At 49.9% G+C, this 25,977-nt stretch overlaps 1 protein-coding gene across 8 annotated transcripts in view; it reads right to left on the reverse strand.

Moving 5' to 3' along the window:
* ASAP2 (ArfGAP with SH3 domain, ankyrin repeat and PH domain 2) overlaps positions 1–25,977 on the reverse strand; it is a 161,237-nt gene that overhangs the window by 69,373 nt on the left and 65,887 nt on the right. For 7 of the 8 annotated variants that reach the window (XM_057558090.1, XM_057558088.1, XM_057558089.1 and 4 more), the window contains exons 3-4: positions 16,022–16,167; positions 645–719 (exon numbers count right to left, since the gene is read on the reverse strand). In XM_057558090.1, coding sequence (XP_057414073.1) covers positions 645–719; positions 16,022–16,167 — 221 coding nt within the window. The remainder of the gene's footprint in view (positions 1–644; positions 720–16,021; positions 16,168–25,977) is intronic. The other variant, XM_057558091.1, reaches the window with a different exon arrangement.

Genomic DNA, 25,977 nt, shown 5'->3' on the forward strand with positions numbered 1-25,977 from the left:
ATCAGAGCCCTCGGCCGCCTAAGAACTGGGGCACGATTGCCTCCCTTTCACATCACACGCCTGTCTGGGCCAATGACACGCGAGAGCAACTTTCTGCTTGGTGCCTGGTGCCCACACAGCACTCGAGCCCTGACTGTCCCCACGCACGTGCCCGGGAAAACAGTTCACGGCTCAAGTGTTTGTACGAGGCAAGGCGAGGCCTCGACAACGAGCACCCTTTGGAGGACAGAAAAATAAAGGCGGCTCAGGCCTTGCTGGTGCTCATTCTCCCTCCAGGAAACCACCCTGCAAGGATCCTTTCCCAGGGCTCAATCAGTGACACGCTAGCTGGAAAAACCAGACTTCACACAGGGCTCCCTGCTCAACGGGCAGAACCCAAAAGCCGTTGACAGTTTCCAGAAGAGCTGTTTCTTTCCCTTCCACATCAGGAGCACCAGCAGGAGAGCCAGAAAGGCCACGGGTCACCACTGCTAGGGCCGAAAGGTAGTGCCACGATGGCCAGTCAAGGGAGCCCGAGGCAGCCCAGAGCCACCCCGCCGTCCCAGGAAGAAGGCTCGAGGCCGCGGCCGCCCCGACTGGCCAGCGTGACGGGATTCCACGTCCTATGAAAACCGCCCCCCGGGACAGGACTCTTCATGTCATACCCCTTTCACTCCTTTTAGGTCCCCCTTCAGCAAACTGTCCAGAGGGAAGGAGATTATGTTGTTCATATTCTGAATCTAAAAAACAAAAACAGAAAAAAATATCCTTATTCCATTTCCTTTTTAATCTAAAGTAAGGACAGCAAGGAGGTTAGAGAACACGCGGTGATAATTAAACTTCCCTTAAAACCTGACCAGCACAAGTATGACAGCCTTATTCATTCTTACATTCTAAGTAACGATTTTACCTTACAAATGAATATATAACTAACGAAAAGTCTACATCTGTCTATATTTCACAACAATAATAACCTTCTATTATTGGGCTATGAAGTCTGTGGAAAGATAATCATTACAACGAAGAAAAAAAAAAGTCAATGACAGAATCACTTTAAAGACACAGGAACAGAAGCCCAAACACTTCCTATTCTCACTCATGGCTTCATCCGATGCCCCGGGGCTGGGCTTTGGCCAGTTCGGGGGGCCCAGAGCCCCCAATCTCCCTAGCACAGCCCCCAACAGGGGAGACTAAAAGGAAAAACAGAACGAAGGGGGCTTTCCTGAGAACGTGTATAAGTGGATGTTGAGAGAGAACTAGAAAAGAACCGAGAGAGAGAGAGACAGAGAGAGAGGAAAGCAGATAAATGAGAAAGGGAAAAGGAGGGACAAGTGGTCTTAAGGTCCCCTATTCTCCCTGAAGCAAGAAGGCAAAAGACGGTGGCTTAGCAAGTTGTCACCACAGATTAAATGCAGAGAACCAGACCCTCCTGACACACTCGGGCATGCTCACGCCACGCAAGCCCGTCCCCGCCGGCCATTCAGCTGTGGGCAACTTAAAGACACAAAGCTTCAGTCAGCAAGAACCTCGACGCACAGACTCCCCAGGCTCTGAAGCCGACAGGAGTCCCTCCCCAGTGAGAAAATAAGCTGAGCCTCTACTTTCTCACCTCCCCAGGCTCTCTCCCCCTAAGTCAGCACAAGTGGCACGCAGCCTTCTGGAGCTGTGTGCATGTGTCACCTTGGTGACACGCACTGAGATCACGGGACCACAAAAGGACAGAGGCAGGAGTCAGGACTGTGGAACCCTTTGCATCCCTTCTTACAACCGAGCAAAGAAGAGCTTTATTTTTAGTAGAATTACCTTGACTGGGAAGACCCACCACAGGCACAATTTTTAGGGCGATATGGGATCTGATTTCCATGCACTGTTCAGCATATGAAATCTCAAAACGGAGAAAGAAATTTACTTGAAAAATACTGGTAAGGTGTGTAATAACGCCTGCACCAACCACTTTTCCTGACAAATAAATGGTCAGTTGATGACCGTCATTTCAGAAATGCCTTCTGGGGTAACTTCTGTCTGGCCGCTTACACAGCTCAACATGTGTCATGCACCCTGCAGAGGCAGTGTCATCAGCTATGACGTGCTAGGATTAGCCTCGAGAGTTAAGCTGTAAATACTGAAAAGCTGAGTTTAAGGCGAGGTCCCGTGGGTGACGGGAAGGGATGGAGACAAGGCCGTGCAGGTGACTCACCCCTGGCGCGAGCACACCTGGGCTTCCGCTGAGCCGTGGGGGGCTCCGTCCCCACACGCACCCCTCGTTCCCACCCGCCGCGAGAACGCACCCACCCCCGCCTCCTCGGGCCCCTTGTCCGGCCGCCGCCGCCCCTCACCCCCTGCTCGCGGCACTCTCCTCCTCCTGGGCTCCAGCCCTTCTGACCTGCTGCTCGCCCACAGCTCCCTCTGGCCTTCCCACCGGCCTGCCCCTCAGTGGCCTCACCGCCCCTCGTCTGGACTGAGGCACCGCTTCCCCTGCTCCTGGCCACCGTCTGGGATCCCAGTCTCTGCCCGTCCCAACCCCTCCTAGGCAGTTGTTGGATTTCTCTGGCGTTGTGTCCCTGATAAAGACCAAACCTACTCCCGCATCTGGACCCTCACCGTCCAACCTCACCTGCCACGTTTCATCTCGGTATCCGCTGTTCAGAGCCTTCCCATCCACCAGGATTTACTCGGATGCTACCTTTTCCAACAACATCCCAACCTCTCAGCAGGAAGTGACCCCTCCCTCCCCAAATCCTCCGATATTTTCTTTTTTAAAAAATTTCTTAAAGGACTTGACAGGTTCTACCCTACATTTGTCTTATCAAGTTCATGCCATGAACCCTAAGGGGCGGCTTCAAGTTTTTCTATTCTCTACAGTACTCAACACAGAGCGTGGCAATGGCTGAGTGAATCAAGTTACCTAAGTATTTTTCTGAGCACCTAATACATAAGAGACAGAATCTAGAGATACATTAATAGCTTTAAACATCATATAATTGATGTGTGAATTCATGAATTCATTCATCATGTATTTACTGAGTACCTATTTTATAGACAGCAGTAAGCTGGCTACAAATGTAAACAAAACATGATGCTTGTCACCTCAGAGGAAGAATAAATATATACACAACAAGAATTAAACAGAAAGTCTAAGACACACCACATGCAGCATGTTTCACTCTGTACAGATACCAGCGGCTCCTGGGGGAAAGAAACAACGAGTACAGCTTTAAGCAGTCAGGCGGGCTGACGCGGGCTGACTCAGGCTTGGGAAGAAGGTGACTGGTCAGTTCCTGAGCCGCGAGACTCCGCCCTTTCATCCACTCGATCGCAGAGCCATGGCTGGAGTCAGAGCACAGGTCCGTTCAGCCCTCAACGCTGCCCAGAGAGGAGCCAAGGCAGCGCCATCCTGGACAAGTCACGTGCAAGACAGCAGGGACAGCCCAAGGGGGGAGGGGTGGTGGTCAGAGCTGCTCAGGGTGGGAGGCTGAGCCAAAGGCACCAGAGCAACCCAGATACACGGTAGGTTGGAGGAAAAAAGAATAAGGTGCTTGCAGATTACAAACTGTATTCCTAGGAAGAACTCTAGTATGTTCTTATGAGAGGTGTATTACGTGAGTGTATGCATGAATGAGCGAGAAAAACAAAATCCTCTATAGCAGGGGAGAAGAACATCACCCAGAATTTGGTTTACACATCTATTTTAAGACTACTTGTTATCGGGACTTCCCTAGCGGTCCGGTGGTTAAGACTCCGCGTTCTCACTGCCGAGGGGCTGGGTTCAATCCCTGGTCGGAGAGCTAAAATCTCACAAGCCATGTGGCAAGGCCAAAAAAAAAACAGACTTTTTCCTACTTAATTCAAATAAGAACTCAGGTAGTGATGACAGGTATTAGGTAAGAGGAGGTAAACTAAGCTTTGGCATCCAGAAGAGTGAAAATCTAAGGACATCCAAACACTGGGCCAGCTTGCTTTCATTCTGGACACTGGAGACAGGGTGAGCACGACATTGAACAGCCATCAAAACTGTGATGACTGCCACAAAGGAGGCACACGGGGCCCTCAGGGAGCGACAGGAGATGAAACTGGGTGGGTAAGAGGACTTAGGAGACAAAGATGCATTAGACAGAACCTAAGTCCTCACGAACTCACCGTTTAATAAGGCAGATAAAGCACATATTTAAGTAAGTAAAGTGCCATGTGGAAACTCTACGAGCCAGAAATAAAACACCACGGAGTTTCTGAGAAGGGAAAATTACTTCCAGTCTGGGCACCAGGGAAATCTTTGCTGATTGGGGTTATGTGAGATGGACCTTCAACGACAGGGAGAATTACGTCTTGTAAGATGGGGTGGAGGGAGTCCAGGCACAGGAACAGTGGAGAAGTGGGAGCACACAGCCAGGGGAGCGGCGGGGGCAGCAGAAGATAAGAGCGAAAAAGAGCAGCTGGAAGAGAATCCCACCAATGGGATTCTGGCCTCCATTCCATCCATTTCTCTTTCCTGGGTTACTCAAATGATCTAAAATAAGAAACTACTACTCCCGTAATCAGAAACTAATTAGCTAAATTACTGCAAAAGAGACAGAAAGTAGATCGGCGGTTGCCTGGGGCTGGGGGTGGGAATGCGGATTAACTGTGAGGGGACAGGAGGGACCTTACTGGGGGGAAGAAAATGTCCCCAAACTGATTTAAGGTGATGGCTGATCACTTGGTAAAGCTACGAGAAATCAATGACTTGTACAATTGAAATGGGTGAGTTTTATGATATATAAAATATACTTCATAGAGCTTTTTTTTTTTTTTTAAAGAAATTATTACACACATACACAGAATCCCCATCAGTGGGCTTCCTAACAAAGCTCCTCCACTCCTGGCACCAGCCCCTGCCTGCCCTCTGCATTTACCTGCTCTTGTACGGAACCCGCGCAGCACACAAGCATTCTGACTCAGGGTGAGCGTCCAGGAAATGACTGGCCCTCGTCTCTGCCTGGGCCCTGAACCATGGGCTGGTGCCCAGATGTCCTGTCTCAGCAAGAGCGCCCTGCAGCAAGAAGGATGGGCTCTGGGTCTCCCTCTGCCTGCCTGTACTGGGGCCGCCCAGCAGCCTCAGGCCCACAGCTGAACGAACCATCTCCATTCTGGCCATGAGAGATGAAAACCACAGCCAGGAGATCACTGCACACGCGTTGTGCTCAGCAACTCCAGCCTCGATTTACGAGCAATAAAACTGTTACGATGGCTGGGAAGAATTAAATTACCCCTGGGTCACCCAACTAGAATATTTCCCTTAGCACCAAGCAAGCACTGGGCTTTCTCTTATCCTCTGACTTGCTTTTAACAAGTATATGAAGTAAAATGGCTTTCTGAAACCCCAAGCATGACCTGAATACAAGTTATTACTCTCCGTTGCTGCCAGTAAGTATGGATCTAATACCAACAGCACACAGACGATCTTTACAAAGTCGCAGTCCTCCCTGCTCTGTCTTCCCTTTTCCGGGGTTCACCTGCATATGTCTGACAAGAGGAGTTGACAGTAGTCAAATGTGTGTAATCTCAGAAGGAGATGTAGAATGATTCAGTCGTGGGGAGGCAGGCAGACAGGGCTATCAGAGATGGCGAGCAGCCTGCGTTATGTCATAGCTGATTAGCAAACAAAGATATACCAGGAGATGGGGCAGGGGTGGGGGAATATAGCCAGAAAATAGCCGTCTTTCCACATGGGTCTTCCTAATTATTATTATATTTTTTTGGGGGGGGGAGAGGGGGTCTTAAAACTCCTTGACTCGCGAGCTTTGCCACCTCCATACTCTCTAAAGATCTTTTCCCCGCTTCCCCGTAACACTTCCCCTGCCCACAGGGTCAGTGTCTCGGCTGCTCCTTCGGCTCTGTCACCGGTTACCAGCAGCTGCTGATGCGGCCAAAGCTCCGCCCCTGGTTCCAGCCTGACCCCTGGGAGCCCCAGCGCTGCCTTCTCCTTGGCTGGGGATCTGTCGAGAAGCCTGAACCTAGACAGGATTTTTGTATCATAGTGCTCTACTTTTAAGGAGCAGCAAAGAGAAGGTAGACTCAAAACAGAAAAGTTGCTGGGCAGAATCTTCCTAGCTCCAGGCTCATGAGTCTAGAAAAGACCAGGTCTTCCCAGGGCTCTCCTCAAAAACCCTTAATAGTGTCCAACCCTCTTCGGGGATAATCAGCTTTTCCTAAAAGACCATATATAAAACATGGCCAAAGAGCCTTACCTGAAATGTACCTGTGTCATTAAGTTTATTTTAATATGCCTAATTTATGAGAAACCAGAGACAAAACGCTGGGATCTGCAGGTTTTTTTTTTTTAACTTGGGCAAATGCTGCTCAATCACAGAGTTACAGAGCTAAAATCAAGACCTCAAAGAAGGGCAAACACCTGTTCATGTGGGCATAGGCCCTGGCAGCACCTCTGTGCCAGAGGGCGGAGAGTTGCAAAAAGACCTCAGACCTCATTGCTTCAATTAAGGGCATTCTTAGCAGAGGCTTCGGCATTAGCCAAGGATATGTACCTGGGAAACAGCCAGCACCTGCGGAAGCTTCACATCTTCTCCAGGAGCTGGAGCCTGAGACCCAGGATTATGCATGTGGGTGGCATTGCCAGGGGTGTTATAGTAGAGGGTAAGGCTTTATTACACCTGTGCAGTCCAGTATGACAGACACTAGCTACATGCGCCCATTCAAATGTAAATGGATTACAATGAAATCAAGTTAGAAACTGAATTCCTCAGTTGCGCTATCGTATTTCAAGTGCTCAAGAGCCACGTGTGGTGAGCGGCTTCTCATACTGGATACAGCAGATGCAGACCATTTCCATCAAAGCAAAAAGTTCTGGTGGACGGCAATGCTTCAGACGAGTAGCCTTAAAAAAAATTTTAAGCATCTCTGAGGTGTAACTGATGTACAGTAACCTGCCCATATTTAAAGTGCACAATTTGGTAAGTCACAGCACATACATACACCCACAAAACCATCACCCAAATCCAGACAGCTAACGCACCCATCACCCCCAGAAGGTCCTTTGCGCCCTTTTGCAATTCCCACCTCCCAGCTGCTCACTCCCCAGTCTCTGGTCCCCAGGCAACCGGTGATCTGCCACCGTCACCACAGAATAATCTGCATTTTCTAGGACTTTCTATACATGGAATCCTACAGCACGCACTGCTCTCTGTCGGCTTCTTTCACACTCGCTTTGAGATCCATCTGTGCTGTTGCATCAACGGCTCATTCCCGTTTCTTGCTGAACAGTTGTCCATCACCTGGCTTATCCAGACAACTGCTGACAGGTTTTTGAGCTCTTTCCAGTTTGGGGGCTACTACAAATCTTACATATCAGGCTGCTCTGATTACTCGTGGGATGGGACTCTCCGATGGTGACCAGGAAGGCCTCTTCAGAAGGTGGAATGGAGACGAGTATGAAGGCAGCAAGGCAGCTAGCCCCGCGAAAGCTGGTGGAAGAGCATTCCCGGCCCAGCGAACTCCTAACACAAAGGCCCCGAGACAGGCGCCGGGAAGGGTCAAAGCACAGTTTTCCGTGTTCTTTCCGAAGGCTGCTCATCTGAAAGAATGAACATCCAGACAGACAATCTTTCGGAGAAGCAGAAGGTCCTAGGTAAAGTGGCCTGAAGAAATCACTAAGTGGCGCAGGGCCACTTAACCGCATGTAAGGCTTACAAGTGCTCTGAGAAGTCGGCGTTACCCCCATTTTACAGAAATGGAAACAGAGGGAGAGTTAAGCCACCCACTTTGCCCCCAGATCCCACAACTAAGCAGCAGCTGAGCTGAGAATGAGGCCAGAGTCCTTCCCATCATTTCACTGCCATAGGTAACCGGCCTTCAGAGCGGTCAATGCTATTCACACCTGACCCACAGCCGGAGCGGAACAGGCTGTGAGACCGGGAGTGCCAGCTACCTCAGGACGTACAGGGAAACACTTTACAAAGGAAAACCATCTAGGTCACTTTCATTTTTAGTGAGCGCTCCCCGGGGCCGGTGACAACGCCGCCCAAGGCCTACGGGTGTGCGCGCACACACACACACACACACACACACACACACACACACACACACGGTCTTGCTCGTTCTCACACGGGACCCTCACGAACACATGCTCCCAGGCCTGGTTCTTCGGCAGCAGGACCACTCTGATGGTTTGTTTAATCAAAAAAGGAGCCGGGGGAGCCCACGCAGATCCTGAGTGTTTAACACAAACTGAAAGATCAAAACCAGGCAGCTGCCAAAAACACCGGCAACTTTCACACCACAAGAAAGAGGGGAAACAGCTGACCTGGTTTCTGCCTTTAACGCTGCGTCTCTGGCAGTCACGCAGCTTTGATCTTTCAGGTTCTAAGTGGAGAGAAAATAGTGACCCTCTTCCACTGGAGAACGGATGGTGAAACCACACACCGCAGCCTACTTGCAACAGTCTGGAAAACCCGCGTTTTCCGGGGGCCAGCACAGAGGGCCCAGGATTCGTCAATCCACAGCTTCTTCTAAAACCCACATGATGTTAAAATGCTTAGTTCAGCCACCCACCGAAAACGAAAGCAGCTTTTCGAATCTATTACCTCCGAGAATTCGAGGTTGGATACTTGCGGCCTCAGCTAGGCCCTGGTGCCCTGGCCTCAGTCTCCCCAGGGGAGGAGTCGGAAGCGGTTGCTGGTTCCTGACCAACGAGGTCAGTGTCACCAGGGAACTGATTAGAAGTGCGAATGGATCAGGAACTCTGGGAAACGGCTCCCAACAGGGAGGGTTCTAGCAACCCTCCTGGCGCTGCTGCTGAGCGCAGCTGGAGAACCACCATTAAGTAGGTGTGGGTGTGGCCTTTTAACAGGTTGCAGGTTCTGCTGGGGCTCCTGGCCCACAGACGGCACCGTGAGGACCTCTGCTCTAGGGCAACGCTTCTCAGACTTTAATGGGCTGACTCGTGCCCTGGGGAAACAGAGATTCAGGTTCAGCAGGCCTAGGGGACAAGGGCCCGGGAGCCTGCATTTCTACGAGGCCCCGGATGACTCCACCTGAGGGCAAGGCAAGACTAGGACCCTAGGGACGCAAATGAAACAAACTGCGTCCAAGTGCTCTGTAAACCAGAATCGGGAATATACAGGTATTGATGTAGTTTGTCAAGTTTTAGATTTTAAGGAATGACTAACAAACAGTGGAAATTCCCAAAGGGAAATGCACCCAGAGAGGCTGGACCTGGCATTTATCTCCAGGTCCCAGGGAGGCAGGGGCCTGAGTCCTGGCTGAGCCAATGACCAACAGGAGGAGACCCAGGACGCCCAGCCCCCCAGCTCACAGCCCCCTCTCTTCGGGGCCATCAACCTCCTCCAGCCCCCAGCCCCTTCCCCCGGGGCCTAGAAGTAGGCGCCAGTCTCTCCCATCACGGAAGCCTTCCCTTGCTCACCTTCTCCTCCCATCAGCAGCCTCCGCCTGGAGCAGCGAGCTCCCGCCGTCTCTCCTTCTGCTACTGCACTGTCCCCTGCCTGCGCGGCAGAGTGACCGTGACGCCCCCGGCACCGAGGCCAACGGCGCTCATCAGTCACCCTCCTCCCGCCCCTCCGCCTTCCGGGTGCGGCCGCCCCTCCGCCTCACTCACACCCTACTGCAGCCTGTCCGCACAGCACCCCTCGGCTTTGGCAAAAGGTTTTAAAGTCTGAGGTGCCCTACATCATGGCGGTTGTTCTTTTAATAGCCAGCAAGTGAGAGAATACACAGTGACAGAAGAAAACAAACACAAACCCTGGTTTGAATTCACTAATGCTTGCAAATGATTATCCTATAACGGCACGTCCTCCACGCACTCGACAAGCCGTTAAAGGCAAGTGCAAGGAATGTGTTCACAAACTTTGCCAGGGGCTTAGATGCAGACGGACCCCGTGGTGGCCCACAGGCCCCCAACCCACCCCTACCCAGGACCCAAGCACCCAAGGCCGCGAGAGTCGCCGCCCCACCTTCCGGGGCCGCGCCCTCAGGGCTCCGTGGCGTTTGTCCCGGGGCCTTCCCAGCACACACAGCGTCCTAATAAAAGTGGCCCAGAAGGGAGCAACGAGCGCTTACTGCCCTACTGCCCAGAGAGCCGGGCCACCCCCAGCAGGCGATCAGTCACTCTTCTCAGCTGAGCTCTCCTCCTGGGCCCAAGGCCTTGCTCCCACCCTGTCCTCTCCCCCATGGCTTTTCCCACTTTCTCTGACCTCAAGGAGTCAGTGTACCGCAGCGGTTACAATGAGGTGGCACTGCCTTTCCAAAAAAAAATAGTATCAAAGTACAATTTACACAGTCGTGGCTGTGCTACAACCAAACACAGGGCTCTGACAGTAGCCTTATTGCTTTTGTCATTTTGGTCAAACTAAGGACATGCTTTCATTTTGGTCAAGGATCTCTGAGTGTAGGAAGCAGCTTGCGGTGTTGAAGCCTTGTGAGTCTCAGAGCATTTCCAGCCATGCATTAGGCCAGATGAAACAACTGGTGGCAGAGATTTCTAGGTGTCCAAAGTAACTGTCAGTAGGTCCATCCAGGAACTCTGTTCCCCTAGAGAAGGCCCAGCCCTCAAGCGCTCCTCCACTCAAAGCTTACAGACTCCTGCTCTGCGTACAAGCCTAACAAGCTGGTCATTGCGTTCTCCAGCTCACAGCACTGTGGAACAAGGCACCAAGAGCGGCAGAAGCCAGCAATTAGCAGGGAGAAGGGTGTCAGAATATTGAAAAGCAAATGTTGAAAATGGGGGGAGATGCAAGAGGGAGGAGATATGGGAACATATGTATATGTATAACTGATTCACTTTGTTATAAAGCAGAAACTAACACACCATTGTAAAGCAATTATACTCCAATAAAGACGTTAAATTAAAAAAAAAAAAAAAGAAAATGGGAAAGCCGACGGTCTGGTACCAATCTAGGGGCAGGTACTCCCACACCGCAGGCACCAGGCACCAAGAGTTTCTCTAGATTTCAGTGCTGCCCCTTAATTTATGCCCCAAACAACGGTAAGCCTTCCTCCCCAGAAGATAAAATATGACCAGTGCCCATGTTGAATAAGAAAGAATGTAAGACACTTTAAAACAGAAACAGACTCACAGACATAGAAAACAAACTTACAGAGGGGAGAGCGACAGGGGGTAGGGGTCGGGGAATAGATTAGGAGTTGGGGGTTAACAGATACACACTGCTATACATAAGATAAACAAGGACCTACTGTACAGCACAGGGAACTCTACTCATGGAAAAGAATCTGAAAAAGAATAGATACATGTATAACCGAATCACTTTGCTATAACTGAAGCTAACACAGCATTGTAAGTTAACTCTACTTCAATTTAAAAATGCTTTAAAAGAAAGAATGTAATACGCTTTAAAATATAGGACATTTTCAATAGAAGAAGTGAAAAGAGAAGAAAGTTTACAGGAGCACTGAGGGTGAGGACCTCTGCTAGAGAGAGCTCTATGCTAAGCAACGCAATGAGCTTTATTAACGTGGGGAGTCAGCTCCTGTCGACCGACGGTGCTGGGAAGAGAGCGCTGCCATATTGCCAACCAGCAGGTGGGCAGGCCTCCCCGCCGGGCCCTGCGCACATCACAGGGACAAAGCCACTCTCTCCTCAACAACCTGACTAGCCCTTCACTCTTTGGCTATAATGTCTTCTAACTCCAATCATTTGTGTAAAGTAAAAACAAACAAACGAAAAAAACATGACTTCTGTGCACGTTGGTCAGTGGGACTTTCAGGTTCTTCTTTCCGGGTGAGTGAAGTGAAATTCCTCAACCCCAGGGCCACTCTCGGCTCTCGCCCTGGAACTCCATCCTGGGCTGAGCCTCCGCCGGCCCCTGCCCTCACCTGGAGCAGGTTCTATGGACCAAGAGTACATATCTCACAAGCGATTCTCTGAAACCAGAGACGGAGATGACATACCCGTAAATGACCTTTCAGGAATGTGCTTTCATGCAGCCATTCATTAAAAGGCCACTTCTTAACACAGAAGTGGCCCTGGAAAATCTTTCCAGGATTCTCACATCCATCTGGTAAGAGGAAAAGAACCGAGGAGACTGGCCTGACTTTATAACCAGCCTAATTTCACACATGTTACATTTCTAGAGCTGCCTTGTTTTTCCCTTTATCCTGCATTACTGCAGAGGAATTCACAGACTCTCTGAAGGTGAGAATCTCACCCTTTAGTAACAAAATCTCACTTTATATTAAGCTGGCCTTTCTTTGGAGACGTTCCAACTGCTTTATAAACTTTCTTTCATGCTGAAGAGCAGGTAGGTGGTAATTATTATTCTTTCTAGACAAGAGGTAGGATTGAGAGTCTTGGCCATGCAGAACTGAAATGTTTTATGAATGCCTGAGGAAAAGCAAAAGCAAGGCTTTAAAAATAAGAGATAGGACAGATGTGACCAAAAATAGGAGTAAGAATGGTATACAAAATACCAAAAAAGGAGAATTCTCCTATAATCAGCTCACTCTCAGCGACAGCTTAGAAGCAGCCACTTGGCGTCCTTACGGCCGCAGACCTTCAACACCAGCCCTGGCCTGGAAAACCCGGCCCGGTGAACATGAATTTGGGCACAAATAAGGTATTTGCTGGGAAACAGAATCAAAAACCCTAACTCCAAAAGGTAAAAGCAGAAACTACAGTCATGCACGTGGACTTAGAGCTACTGTCTTCCGGGCTTTAATAAGTTACCAGTTACCTGATCATAACGACACTGAAATGTCACCTGTGGGGCGGTTTCTAATTGACAAACAACCCTCCCGTGTATCCCTGTCATCCTGATGCTGGCCGGTGAGGCGGGAATGGTTTTCTCACACTGTTTTAAGGTGAGGAAACTGAGGTGTCTGTCTGCTCGTGGCTGTAGCAGTTCGGCCCGCTGGGCATCTCTCTTTATGCTACACTTTACCCTGCACTGCCTTCCCTTCCGTTCTGCCCCCTTTGTCCCCCAAGGAGTTGACAAGGGGCCTTAAATCCTTTAAATACCACAGTGGGAAGAGCATGGGATTGGGGTTTTCAGACCCAGATGTGGGCCCTCACCTGTCCCTTGCACGGGCCCCGTCTAGGACGGAGGTAACGTGAGCAATCTCGTGCAGCGGGCAGGAGGACTCAGCGAACGAGGAAGAGCCAGCGCGCGGAGCTGACGGTGCCGCGGGCAAGCCACTTGCTGCAGGAAGGGGGAGGACAGCGAGGCCCGGAGAGGATTTCTGATGTGCGCACAGGGGCAGAGCCATGGGGTAGTGGCCAGTGTGGCAATGCACCCAACACCATGTCCAGGCCCTGCTCTGCTTTTAGTTTTGCGGAGAATCAAGAAATGAAGGGGCTGCTTCTGTCTAACTGTGCAGCTGCTCATGTTAAGACTGGGGACGAGCTACTTCGAGTAGGATTCCACCACGTGGGGCGACGCAGGCGGGGCCCTTCCACACCTAGGGGCGCACGTCCAAAAGCTGGCAAGGACTCAGACCTGTCCCGAGAGAGATTAGCCCTTTAAACCACCGGGGCCTCAGTTACCTAATCTACAAAGTGGGGACAATGCTGATTCACCTCATGGGATCGTTACAAGGGTTAAATAAGCTAACGTGTGTGAAAGCAACTGGCTGTACTTCTTACAAAGCCAGGCATGGCGTTATCATCTCCATCTTACAGCTGAGAAAACCTGAGTGGAGATCAGCCAAATGAAGATACAAGAGCTAGCTGGCTGGGGAGGGGCGACCCTGGCCTCCCTTGCCTCTGTCTCCAGGCTGCCTGCTCAGTCGCCGTGCTAGGGCTTCCCTCTGCCATCCCCTTGGGACCCCTTTCACTGCTTTCCTTCTGGCTGGATCCTGTTCCCTGACTCACACATCTTCCTCTTTCTTGGCTTCCCTCTTCATGCTGCTAAAGCACAACCTTTAGGAGTTTCAGAGAAATGATGCTTGGGGGCAAACCTTCCCGAGCCCTGGGCATCTGAAACATCTCTAATTCTAATTTCATGCTCAGGTGGTGGGTCTCATTCCAGGTTAGAATTATGTTCCTCAAGATTTTAGCGGCAATGCTCCGGGCCTTCAAATTTCCAGGGTCACTGCTGAGACACCGATGGCACTGTGATGCTTAATCCTCTGTGTGCTTTCTGAAAGCGGTTAAGATCTTTTGCAATTTCACAGGGGGGTGCCTTGGGGCAGGTCTTTTTCCCTTACTGTCCTGGGCCCTCCCATCTGGAGACGAAAATCCTTCAGTCTCAGGAACCATCTTTTGTCCTGTTGCATTCACGGCATCGTCCTCTGTTTCCTATTCTCTCTTTCTGAAAACGCCTGTCAGTTGGATACTGGACCTTGAGAATTAATCCCTGACATGTCTTTCATCTATTTCCCACTCTTTTGTCTTTTTTGGTCCTTTTGATCTATTTTCTGAGAGATTTCTTTTACTCTAACCCTTCTCATAGGATTTCCAATTTTATATTTTCTTATACTGATTGTCTCTCCCCTTTTTTAACGACAAGCTTCATCCCATTCTCTCTTCTGATTTCTCTGAGGAATTAAATATAGTTTCTTTAAAGTTTTCTTCTGCTCTTTGCATTGTCTCTTGTTTTCCCCCAAGTTCTTTCTTCTGTTTATTTTGGTCTCTTTCTTTCTGGAGGCCATTCATTCATATTTAAGAGAGAGGCACGAAGCAGCTGGCTGGCAGCTCAGGGGGCGAGGAAGGGGGCTTACCCCCCCGAGGGTCTGGGAGATGAGGCGGCAGGCTGATTTTACACTAGACGACCCCCGACACGTCAGCATCTATAGATCTTCCCCAGGACCATGCAGCTTCCCCAGTTTAAAAAAAAAAAAAGCTCCACTGTGACTCAGTGGTGAGGCCCTAACAAGCCATATGCCAGTGTCCGGGCAATGGGGCTGGAAAGGGGCTGGGCTTCACTGTGTGCTCTGCATGCTGTCAGCCTGTTTGGGGCAGTGATAAATGGGCGACAAACTTGACAAAGGCCCCAAGAGATTCCAAATTAACCCGAGTAAAAAACTTAAGCACAGCAACGGCTTTTTATATTTACCACTTCCAAAGGAAACACTTTACAAGTGAAGACAGGGAGAGGGACCGAGAGCCTTCACGATCCGGTTCTCTCCCCTCCTCCTTATTAACTCATGCATTGTGTTCCCTTGCTTCTGCCCTTCTAAGAGCAGACTGACAGACCCGCCATCATCACCGCTTCAAGAATGATGAGCTATTTTTTCACTTGTTATGAGCTTGCTGACAGGAGAAATGAAAAAGACACTGTTGTTTGCGACCTACACAGAAAGCATTATTGAGTTCTTGACCTGGTCTGCTTGTCCATGACCTTTGGGAGAAGCTGGGGGAGAAAAACAGGAAAGAGATGCCGGGACCATCCCGACGTACATTCCCCTTGTGGAAGAAACCGCTCGGCAGGGTCCCAAACCCCCTCTCTGCTCAATTCTTCAGAATTCTGCTCCCACAGTGAGGACGGCACAGGGCTGCCAAGCGCAAGGCAGAGTCCATTCACCCCCGTTACCAAGCACCTACCGCAGGCAAGAAGTACTCAGTCCGTATCTCCACTCACTTAAAAGGTGAGACTTTTCTTAGGCTCTGCATGTGAGAGCATAAAAGGCCTTTAAATATTCACGGTAATTTCTGTGCTCTGATTATAGGTTACCTTGCTGTGTAAGACGGGTCTGAAACATATTTATGAAATATTGTTAAGTTTAAATACCTACTATAATTACCAGAAACAGACTATTCTACACAGTTCAGGAACTACTGAAAATCGAAGTCAGAGGCCCTTAAGAAGACGAATGCATTTATCCATTTTGTGCCTCAGCTGAGCAGCTTTAAAATGCCGAGTGAAATTTGAAAGTCTTGTGAGAGTAAAAATCACAATTCTAAAATTTATTCCAAAGTGACCTCGCGTGTATAGGAAAGACAGTTCTTTTAGGTACCACAGGAGCTATGAAACGTATTGCTTGTGTACCAAACAAACCTTAATTACTGTCTAGGGAGCTACCTTCCCAACTCGGGTCCCTCCCATGCTGCCCGTTCACTGCGCGCGATCATGACACTTACCAGGTTTTTGAAAAGCGCCGTCAACTCCTTCGTAAACACTGAGAACTTCAGGAAGGCGCTTCCTAAGTCCGGGTCATCTCTGCACACGCAGTTGCCCCCGAACTTCTCCAGAGCCTGGGTGTACTGCTCCTCGTTTTCCACGTGCGCTGCAACAGCAACGGGAGAGGTGCTGTGAAGGCCCCAACCGCTCTAGCCCTGCCCCCCACCAGGTTCTTACTTGTGGATAAAATCGAACACATTTACAGCCTGAAAATCTGAGAAAAGCCAAGACACACCGCGAACAGAAATAACTCTGCTGTCCTGACAACCACCCGTGGTGCCAGCGACAGATCCCAAAGAACAAGCATGAGGACCAGGAGGGAGAGAGCCTCGCACGAGTGCCACAGCCCCCAGCTCATGGGATGAGACCCCCGGGGACCCCCATGCTTCCCCATCTCCTAGGACTCCTCCGTAGCCCACACGCTGGCGGGAGACACAGAACAGACCCAGCCCTCTCCTGGAACCCAGCAGCCGGCGTGACGCTCACCCAGCCGCATGCCCTAGCTTCTCCTTTCAACACCGGAAAAGCCACGGTCCTCGGAGCACAGGCCACAGGCCAGGGCGCCTCTGCTCGTGACACGTCCTCTGCCTGGGGCCTTTCCGTGCCTCTGCCCCACGTCCCTGGCTCCTTCCTGGACTTGCGCTCAGAGTGTTACATTCCAAATGTCCAACTGGTAAACGTGGTTCCCAACACACTGGAAGTGCTTCCAGGGTAGGGACTAAGTTTTACTCATCTTTGTGCTTGAAATATAAGACAAGACGCATGTCGTTTGATCAGAAAAAGCAAAACCTGGTCATCCATCTGAAGGTATTTTACCATCATTAGGCTTCACAGCAGCACCTTAAAGAGCAAAAAACTCGGATTCTGGGTCTCCAGCTCTGTGGTTCCCAGGCCCTGTTGGACGTTGAAATCATACACGGATCTCTGTCAAACTGTAGAAACTGGAGTCCCGTCTCTGAGTCAGAAGCTGGGGTGGGACGGGGACACAGGTAATTCTGGTAAGCCAATGTGGCTGGACATGATTCCCTCACTTCTGGGTCAAGCATTTTTAAATGAATCCAGCCAGTTTGTAATAAAACAACTTCCTGGCATGGACACTTGATTTCTGCTCCCTCATCGCTCCAATCAAAAATGTAACACGACGACTGTACAGGCACATAGTGCGGGCGTGCATGTCACCTTGCAAGGGGACTCCACTGGGCAGGGTCACACACCCCTCTCAGGCTGCCCACGTCTTCAGAATTCTGCTCCCACAAGGAGGACGGCCCAGGGCTGCCAGGAGGCCACAGAAAGCCTTAGTGCTGCAGCTTCTTCGCCAAAGAACAGATCCTGAAAAGCCCCTGGCAGTGCCCCAAACAACTCCTCAGGGCAACAAAACCACTGTCGGCAGTGCCGGTGCCTGGGCCTGACAACCGGAGCACACAGGGGACATGTGCTTGCGGAAGGCGGCCCTGGGGCTGAGCCGGATCCCAGGATCCATGGACGGTGTGTCCACCGACCCTACCAGGCAAGCACTTTGCCCTCGACTTCCGGGGGCATTTGGGTGCCTTAGGGGATGCCCGTGTGGATCTAACAAACACACGAGAACGTTAATTTCACTGTTTAGGCCCTTTTCCTCCTTTCTATTATTATCATCATCTTTTACATCCCAGAAAAGAGCCTGAGAGTTCTGGATACATTAAATGTATTTCTGAAACTATACTCAGCAAACGACTTGAGGCAGAAACACACGTGCGCGCACGCGCGCGCACACACACACACACACACACAGCGTGACGAAGGGGTGGCAAAGCAGGAAGAGCCCTCAGAAGGTCTGGGCTTCAAGCCTATGCCTCCCAGTAAACGTGGACGACCCGGTAACCTACGCATTTACTCTCTCTGGCGCTGTCTCAGCCACGTGAAGGACAAAGACCCCGCTGGGAGATACTCACAAGGTCAAGGTAAGAATCAAAGAATGTGGGTGAGGATATGCAGTTCAACCACACCCAACACATACATGCCCACCAGAACTGACAATACTTAACAGCAGCACAGATGTCATCTATACTGAGCGCAAATGGTTTCCATATGTTTTTTTCTAGACTTCACAACTTATATATGACATGCATTATTTCTCACAATGCTGAAAGGAAACTGGGACTCAAGATCAAATAACCTGTCCTAGGAAACAGGGCCAGAAAGTGGCAGAGCTGTGGTGCAAACCCAAGTCTGTCTGATCCCGAAGCCCATTTGTCCCCCACTCTACTACACTGATGTGTGTTTCCTTCTAAAAATAGCTTACCTTGCCAAAACCAAAAGTACCCAAGTTTTAGATTTTCAAAATTCCATTTCAGAGGCGGATCAGTTACACCTATTTTGCTCGACTTATAATTCTAGAACATGTGGTCGACAGTGAAGGGCAGCTCCTTTCAAACCACACGCTATTTTATAACTATTTCAAAATTGCTGGTCAAGATGTGGGCAATTCCAGTGTGGTTTTGGAAGGGCGTGGCAGCCACAAGCAGACATCTGGTGCTGATGTCACTCCCCTGGGAGAGAGAAACAGGAATGCGGAGGCTAAAGTCACCTCGGGAGCCATGTACTGCCTTCAAAATGATCCTGGACCCTGAAAGCTGCTCTAGGTGAGCTCCCAGAGGGAAGAGGGAGGGAATCAGCTTCAGTAAAGGCTAGGAGGTGGCCTACAAGCCTTTCGTTCAATTAAACTTAGTAAGACTATAAGGTGTCAGAAGCGTCATCCTTACTACCTGTTGAGTAAAGTGGGGTTCAGAGGGGTTTAATGATTTGCCCAAGATCACACAGCTGGAGGAAGGTGGGGAAGGGTCAAATCCATCCTGTGTTCACGCAGGCTGCCCCCAGCCTGTGACAACCTTGGAGGGAGGAACCTGCCTTCTCTCCACGGGCAGTCCACCAAACCGGCACAGAGGAGAAACAGCCAGCGAGGCTTCCGGTTCTGGCACCAGGAAGGACAGATGCACTTCCTGTCATCCCTTCTTCTGGGCCTTTCAACTGACCACCTGGTATCGGTCACGTTTTTTTATAGAAATTCTTTCCCTTTTGAATCTTCACAATAACGTGCTGACCCCGGCAACCCCAGTGGTGATCAGTGAATGTTCTGACTCATCATCGTCACCATCATCTCACGTATTTATATTTAAAGCATTCTGATCCACTGTGATCACTATTTTCTGATGCTCAAACTGTCCCAGCTTAGGTCAGTGGGAACCTCTTTACGCTGATCTAGTTGGGGTTTCTAAGACAAATTTCTCTTCTTGCAAACAGCTTTGAAGCTTCTTGATAATGACCACAGCCCCGAGTCTCTCCGTGTCTCCCTGTAACAGCTGGCCTGGTGCCCACGGTCAGGACAGTAAACACCCCGTAACTACATATTATCCGACTGGCCTACTGGTCCATGTCACCCAAAGTCTGAGATGTCCCTACTAGAAAGTCCTTGAGTGTCTTTATTTTCCTTTAGCCAAAACTAAATTTAAAATAGGAACCTAAAATAAATGGCTAGGGAATAAACTTTCTGGAAAGAACCCAAACTGGCTCTATCATCTCTTATTTACAGAACTGTCAAAGCTGTTCTTCTAAAAAGAGCTCCCTCTCCCACCTCCCCCTTATTCAACTGTATCTGTAACTCTGGTTCTTATTAATGAACCAGACCCAAGAATCTTTGATGTGGGAGGGACTTGGGAAAATGAGAACCTGAGCTGCTGAGACCACAGCAGACGAGACCCCGTTTCTTCCCAGTTCTAATCCCACAGCCCTCCCATTTCCCACACCTCACTACACAAAGGCCAGACCTTCCACCAATCCGCTCAAGGGGATGAAATGAAAGACTAACAGAAAAATGTGCTGTGGAGCCAGCAAGCATGTGCACACACTGCATTTAGAGGTAAGGGTTGGCCCTTGTTGTGTGCCTTCTAGTTTACTTGATTATGTCATTTTTAAAAACTGATACCAAGAAGAAGGCCCAGTGCATATAGTTCAAACAAAATTGTTGGATCCAAACGGGGAAAAGGCAGCCTTTTTACTCCTACTCAATGGGCCACAGCACGGCGGGGAAGCCAGCCACCTGCCCAGTGCTGCCGGGGGACAAGAAGGGTCCCACAGCCAACTCACCTCACCACCTTCAAGTCTACCTGAATGTCTGCTCCTCACTGCCAGCCCTGCAGCGGGCTGTGACGGTGTGCTGGGTGCACACAAGACGAGTGCAACCAACGTCTCAGGACAGATGCACCAACCCATGCACGATAGCCTGTGACATGCTGGGGCTGACGATTCAGAGACGCCAAGAAGGGGACGTTTGAGCTGGGTCCCCAAGGTCAGCTGGGAATTTCCAGACAGAGACGAGCAGGAACAGGAAGCTATCAACCCCAGGGGAACAGCAAGGAGTCCTGTGTGTTCAGAGGCTGAGAACACTTTCTCAGTCTTCGAGCCCCCGCCTGCACCCAGCTCCCGACGCAAAGCCATCTCAGGGCAGCAGCAGTCTCACTGTCCTACCCACCCGGGGCCACCCCTGGGTCTTTACAGTCCAAAGGATCCTGAAAAGAAACCCGGTCCAGAGACCCCTCTTTACAGACAAGGACACCAAAGCTCAGAGAGGGCACTGACTTGCTCAAGTTCACACAGTTAGTCTGCAGCAGTTCGAGAACTAGAACTCAGCTTTCCAGGCTCCCAGTCCGCGCAAGTCCTCCCGACCAGGCGAGGAAGCGTTTCTTCATTTAGTCGTCACATAGTCACTATTCTCGGCTCTAGGCTGACACAAATGTGCTGCAATCCTCCAGCCAAGCACACGCACTGGTAACCCGAAGTCCAAGTGCCCTAACCAGAGACAAATGGGGGTACATGTCGGTGGGGGGGGGGCAGCCTGACGGTGCTCGCCTTGACCAGGACCCTCCAACCCCCCACTCCTGGCCAGGCAGGGGTCAGGCTGAGGCAAACTCATCCGCAGACACTGCACACGCCAACCAACCGCACAGACAGCTCCGCCAAGGGCGCAGTTTAGGAGAGACATATGTTCTCTGCGGTAGAGCTTTACAAAGACCCTCCCTAGATGAGGATCAATATTCAAACGTGAGCCACAACTGTAATGTCAGGATAATCTGCACGACTCAATGCCAAAGAGGCCAGGCCACTTCCCCTCAAGCTGTCAGCCCCGAACATCACCTGGTTTCATATCTAACTCTCGGCAAACAGCTCCTGGGAAAGCAATTTCCTGGAGTCAAAGATAATCCCCACTTCTTAACAGGATCTCTACCCTGTGAACACCTCATGGGAGAAAACCATTTTTAGAACTTTATTTCTAGACTCATCCCAGATAAAAATCTTTCCATTCACAATTTGGTAATCTGCATAAAAAGTTTTAAAAACATTTTTTGCCATCCCCTCCCACTTTTAGAAATCTATTCCTAAATAATCAAGTGCTCAGAGGTGTATGTACAGAACAACTGATAAACTGAAAATGTATTAAGCTCCAACAAAATGGAAATGGTTAAATAACAGCCTCTCTACAAAACGGAATATGATGTAAGCTTTTAAAATCATGATGTAGCAATATGGTCAGGATAGAATGCCAAGTGAAAAAAAGGCAGGGCACAGAACTATATATTTCATCTCAATTTTGTAAAAGGTAAAATGTAGAGAAAGGCCGAAAGGAAAGGACATCAAGATGCTAAGGTGGTGATAAAAGAGCAGGCGCTCGGCACCCGGCGGCTGCTGCAGGCCAGGTGCTCTCCGTGCACCGCTGTACCCTCCTTGAGGGGCATTTCGCAGAGGAGGGGACAGACTGTGGTGGCGGAGATACCTAGGCCAGGCGGAAGCTCCGAATGGCCAGGGTCACAGCCCAGGGGGCCTCAGACCAAGAATGCAGCTCGGCCCCTCCCATCTCACAGAGAGTGGCATCTGGCCGGGCTGTGACCTCGTTCTAACGCTTTTCTGAATTTTTTAAATGTTCTAAACTATGCTCATATTATCTTTATAATCAGAAAACAACAACACAAGGAATAAACAAAAGAGAGAAACCTGAAATGTCAGCCCCAAAGGCTCAGTTACCTTGCTTCTCCATGCCTACTGAGGATATCCGAATCTGTCTTTCTCCACCAGTTTCTCCTGCACAAGTTGACATGATAGAGACAGCCTTTGCAACCTAACCTGAGCACCTGCATCGTCTCCGGTAAGACACGAGCACCCACCACCAAGGGTCTGATGAGAACGTCCGTCCTATTTCACAAGCCCTCAGGGCCCCGCTCAAGCCGGGTACGTGGAAAGATGGCCTTGCCCCTGGGGCTTCACCATCGCCATTCCACCACTCTCTCCAACACTCTGCGCTCCCCCTACTTTCTTTTTATTTTTTTTTTAAATAAATTATTTATTTTTGGCTGCGCTGGGTCTTCGTTGCTGTGCACACGGTCTTTCTCTAGTTGTGGCGAGCGGGGGCTACTCTTCGTTGCGGTGCGTGGGCTTCTCATTGCGGTGGCTTCTCTTGTTGCGGAGCACAGGCTCTAGGTGCGTGGGCTTCAGTAGTTGTGGCTCGTGGGCTCAGTAGTTGTGGCTCGCGGGCTCTAGAGCTCAGGCTCAGCAGTTGTGGCGCACGGGCTTAGCTGCTCCGTGGCATGTGGGATCTTCCCAGACCAGGGCTCGAACCCGTGTCCCCTGCATTGGCAGGTGGATTCTTAACCACTGCGCCACCAGGGAAGTCCCCCCGCAACTTTTAAAACTTCATGCAAAACTCATTTCCATCCAGACTCTCCTGGGGCGTCCCCTCCGACCTTACAGAGACCTCATGGTTGTTAACACGGGATGTACCTGGACTGGTGATGTCTGGCACAGGCAGCCAGCAACGGAGTTAAGAAGGTCAAGGTGTGGGCTGACTATTAAAATGTGTAAACTGTTGTCTGTGATCACCTGATATCCTTTGATCCTGCCCTATATGAAGGACAACAAAACGACACTTGGAGTCTGTGTGAATAACTGAACACAACCCCAGTTACCTCTCGATAAAACTCCTGCAGCAGCACACCTGGGGGGACAGGGGGCGGTCAGGAATCAAGACTGACCTACTGGATGATGTACTGTCTACACTGGTGCTTTCTGTCCCTCTTTAGCTATGTTGTAGGCTCAGAGGACAGAAACCTATCAACGTTCAACGTTACTGATCCATCCTGTATTTCCTGAATACCCCATCAGTCGAGAACTTCCCTGGATGCCGGGATAGAATCCAATCGTGGTGAAAGCCCATTGTGCCGCAAGCACTAACGAATGCAAAGATTCAGGACGTGGAGCCCCTGCATCCAAGGAACAGCTTCCAGTGACAGAGACGCACACACCAATCAATTTGGCGCAAAGACAGGTTGTAACGAGGATGACCCTGGAGGAATTCGGGGTGCCTGGTACGGCCAGAGCACGGGGAGAGTCCACAGATGACGTGGCTGGAGAGGCAGGAGGGGGCCAGGGGAAGGACTTCATCCCAGGCGCCCCCAAAAGGTTGCAAACTGACAGGATAAGACTTGCATTTAAGAAAAGTGAAACTGGAGGGGACAGAGGTGAACCAGGCTTGGTACCAGCCAACGCACAATTTAGCAAGACGAAGATAAACATGCAATAACAACCCACGTGGTATACATTACAGGAGGTGGAAAAGAGGACGTTTTCTGGGGCCTGCTGACAGGAAAGGCTTCTCAGAGGAGAAGCTTACAGGAATTTTCCTTCAGAATCCAACAGAGGATGAGATTAAAACTGGGCTGCCAGCCGCTTGCCTCACCCAACTCGCCTTACCCGAGGAGCTCCTTCAAGTCAGAGGAGACAGGGGCTCCTGCTAATGAACTGGAAGGGCCCCCCGTGAGCCGGGAATCCCCAGAGGCCGGGCAGGCACAACAGGGAGGTGAGTCAACGTCTGCTGGAGGTGGACCACCAGCGACTGGAAACTTTACATCGATCACACTGACGCCCTTTGTCGGCAAAGCCACCTGATGAGCTACGTTACAGGACGTGCGTGTGACCACTGCAAGTTGTGCTCAGCCTTTTCCCCTCTGTTTTTACCTCACTGTACCTGAGGGATATAATTCCCATCACTTACAGCAGGCGCCCCCAGCCCACCTCCACGGAGAGCACAGCAGACCAGGAGAGAGGTGACTCCTGTGGCCTCAGGGACAAGGAGCCCCTGGAAAATCAGTGGTCTCAAAGCCCATGTAACGACAGCCATTCATGGAGGGGAGACTTCACCTACTTACAGAGTCTCCTTCATCCTTCCCCACAACTCCGCAGGATTTTACAGATGAGGAAACACGTTCAAACATATCTGCTGAATAACGTAGTCAGTGTTTTACAGTAAGTAAGGCAGATAGCCAACTCTGTGATGGTATCCCCATCCACAAACCATGGGGGTTTGGCTACATCAGTGGTTCTTTAATCTTCTCATTATCGCAGACAACAATAAAAATGAGAAGAACGCTGTGGATTATCTTTTCAGGAAAAGGTATCCTTACATAATTTTTTATACAATTTCTGGGATACAAGGACCCTTTAGGCCTGTCCATAGACCCAACACACCAGGTAAAAAGCCCTAGCCTAGATGAGCATAAATCCCCTACCAAAAAATACGATGACCGTGTTAATCACATTTAATTAAGTATGATCATATTTGATTATGTACGAACCACGTATGATTCAAGTTAATACCTGGGACATTAAGTCACAAATCTCAGTGTTCCTTCGGATGAGCTATCCTTCCACGATTAATATGTTGATCACAGCTGCTGGGATTCCACAAATTAGCCTTCTAAATTCCAATCACTATCCTTAGCCATCAGAGAAGAGACAACTAGAGTCTCAGAGTCTCATCACTGGAAGACATCTCAAGGTCTCCGAGTCCACGTCCCCACCTCCCCCTGCAACTTCCCTAGAGACAGAGGGCCACTAACTAGCCCTCTGCCGGAACCCTTCCGACGATCAGCTCACCACTGGGGCTACTCCCCCAGCTAACTTCTCCCTCAGATCTGAGTCAAAACCCACTCTCATGAAACTACCCAGGAGAGAGGAACAGATAACACGTCTCACTTCCTCATTCCAGAGAAAAGCCTTCAGATGCACCTTCTCCCACCCTCCCCAAGCAAAGACGTCCTAGGTCCTTCCAACACCCCTCCTACCACAAGGTTTCCAGCTCTAACATGAGCTTCCTTCGAAAATGCTGCTCTTACAACACAATACTGGAACAACTAACTACCTTTTTTAGCAGCACTACATACTTCCCTAAGGTCACCTGTGCTCACCTTTGGGACACCTGTCATGTACTGGCTCCCACTGAACTTGTGACCGAGCAAAACCACCTGGAGCTTTTTCATCAGCCATATGACATCCAAGACGCTCCTATGGTGTTACTGCTCGGTGTTTCTCCCCTGCGCACCCCCGCTACATCCAGGCAGTGTGGTGCCGTGGTCACAAGCAGAGACTGGGAAGCAAATCTGGTTTTGAGTCTCAGCTCCTCTAACTGCCAGCTACACAACCCTGGGTCAATTACTCCTCTGTGCCTCACTGACCTCGTCTGTAAATGGAGTTACTGATAGTACCTAACTCACAGAGTTGGTGTGAGGATTAAACTTATGTATTTATTTGTTAGCACAGTGCTTGGCCTATAATCAACACTTCATATGAGTGTCAGATTTTTATTACTGTTATGTTTCCACTCTTAAATTTATGAAAGTACATCAATACAGATGTACTTTCTTTATCATCATTTGTTACAATCTATTCTTTTTTTTAATCACAGATATGGTATACACATCCTTTGTATCCTCAGTTTTATTGTCTGAAGACTTCATCATAAGCATTGTTCTTCATGTTGCTACATAACCATAATTCCATCAAGTAGCTATATTCTAATTTAGTTATAGGAGGCTTTCAGTTTGTCACTTTGATA

Source organism: Balaenoptera acutorostrata, chromosome 12, assembly GCF_949987535.1.
Source record: "Balaenoptera acutorostrata chromosome 12, mBalAcu1.1, whole genome shotgun sequence".
Classification (NCBI taxonomy): domain Eukaryota; kingdom Metazoa; phylum Chordata; class Mammalia; order Artiodactyla; family Balaenopteridae; genus Balaenoptera; species Balaenoptera acutorostrata.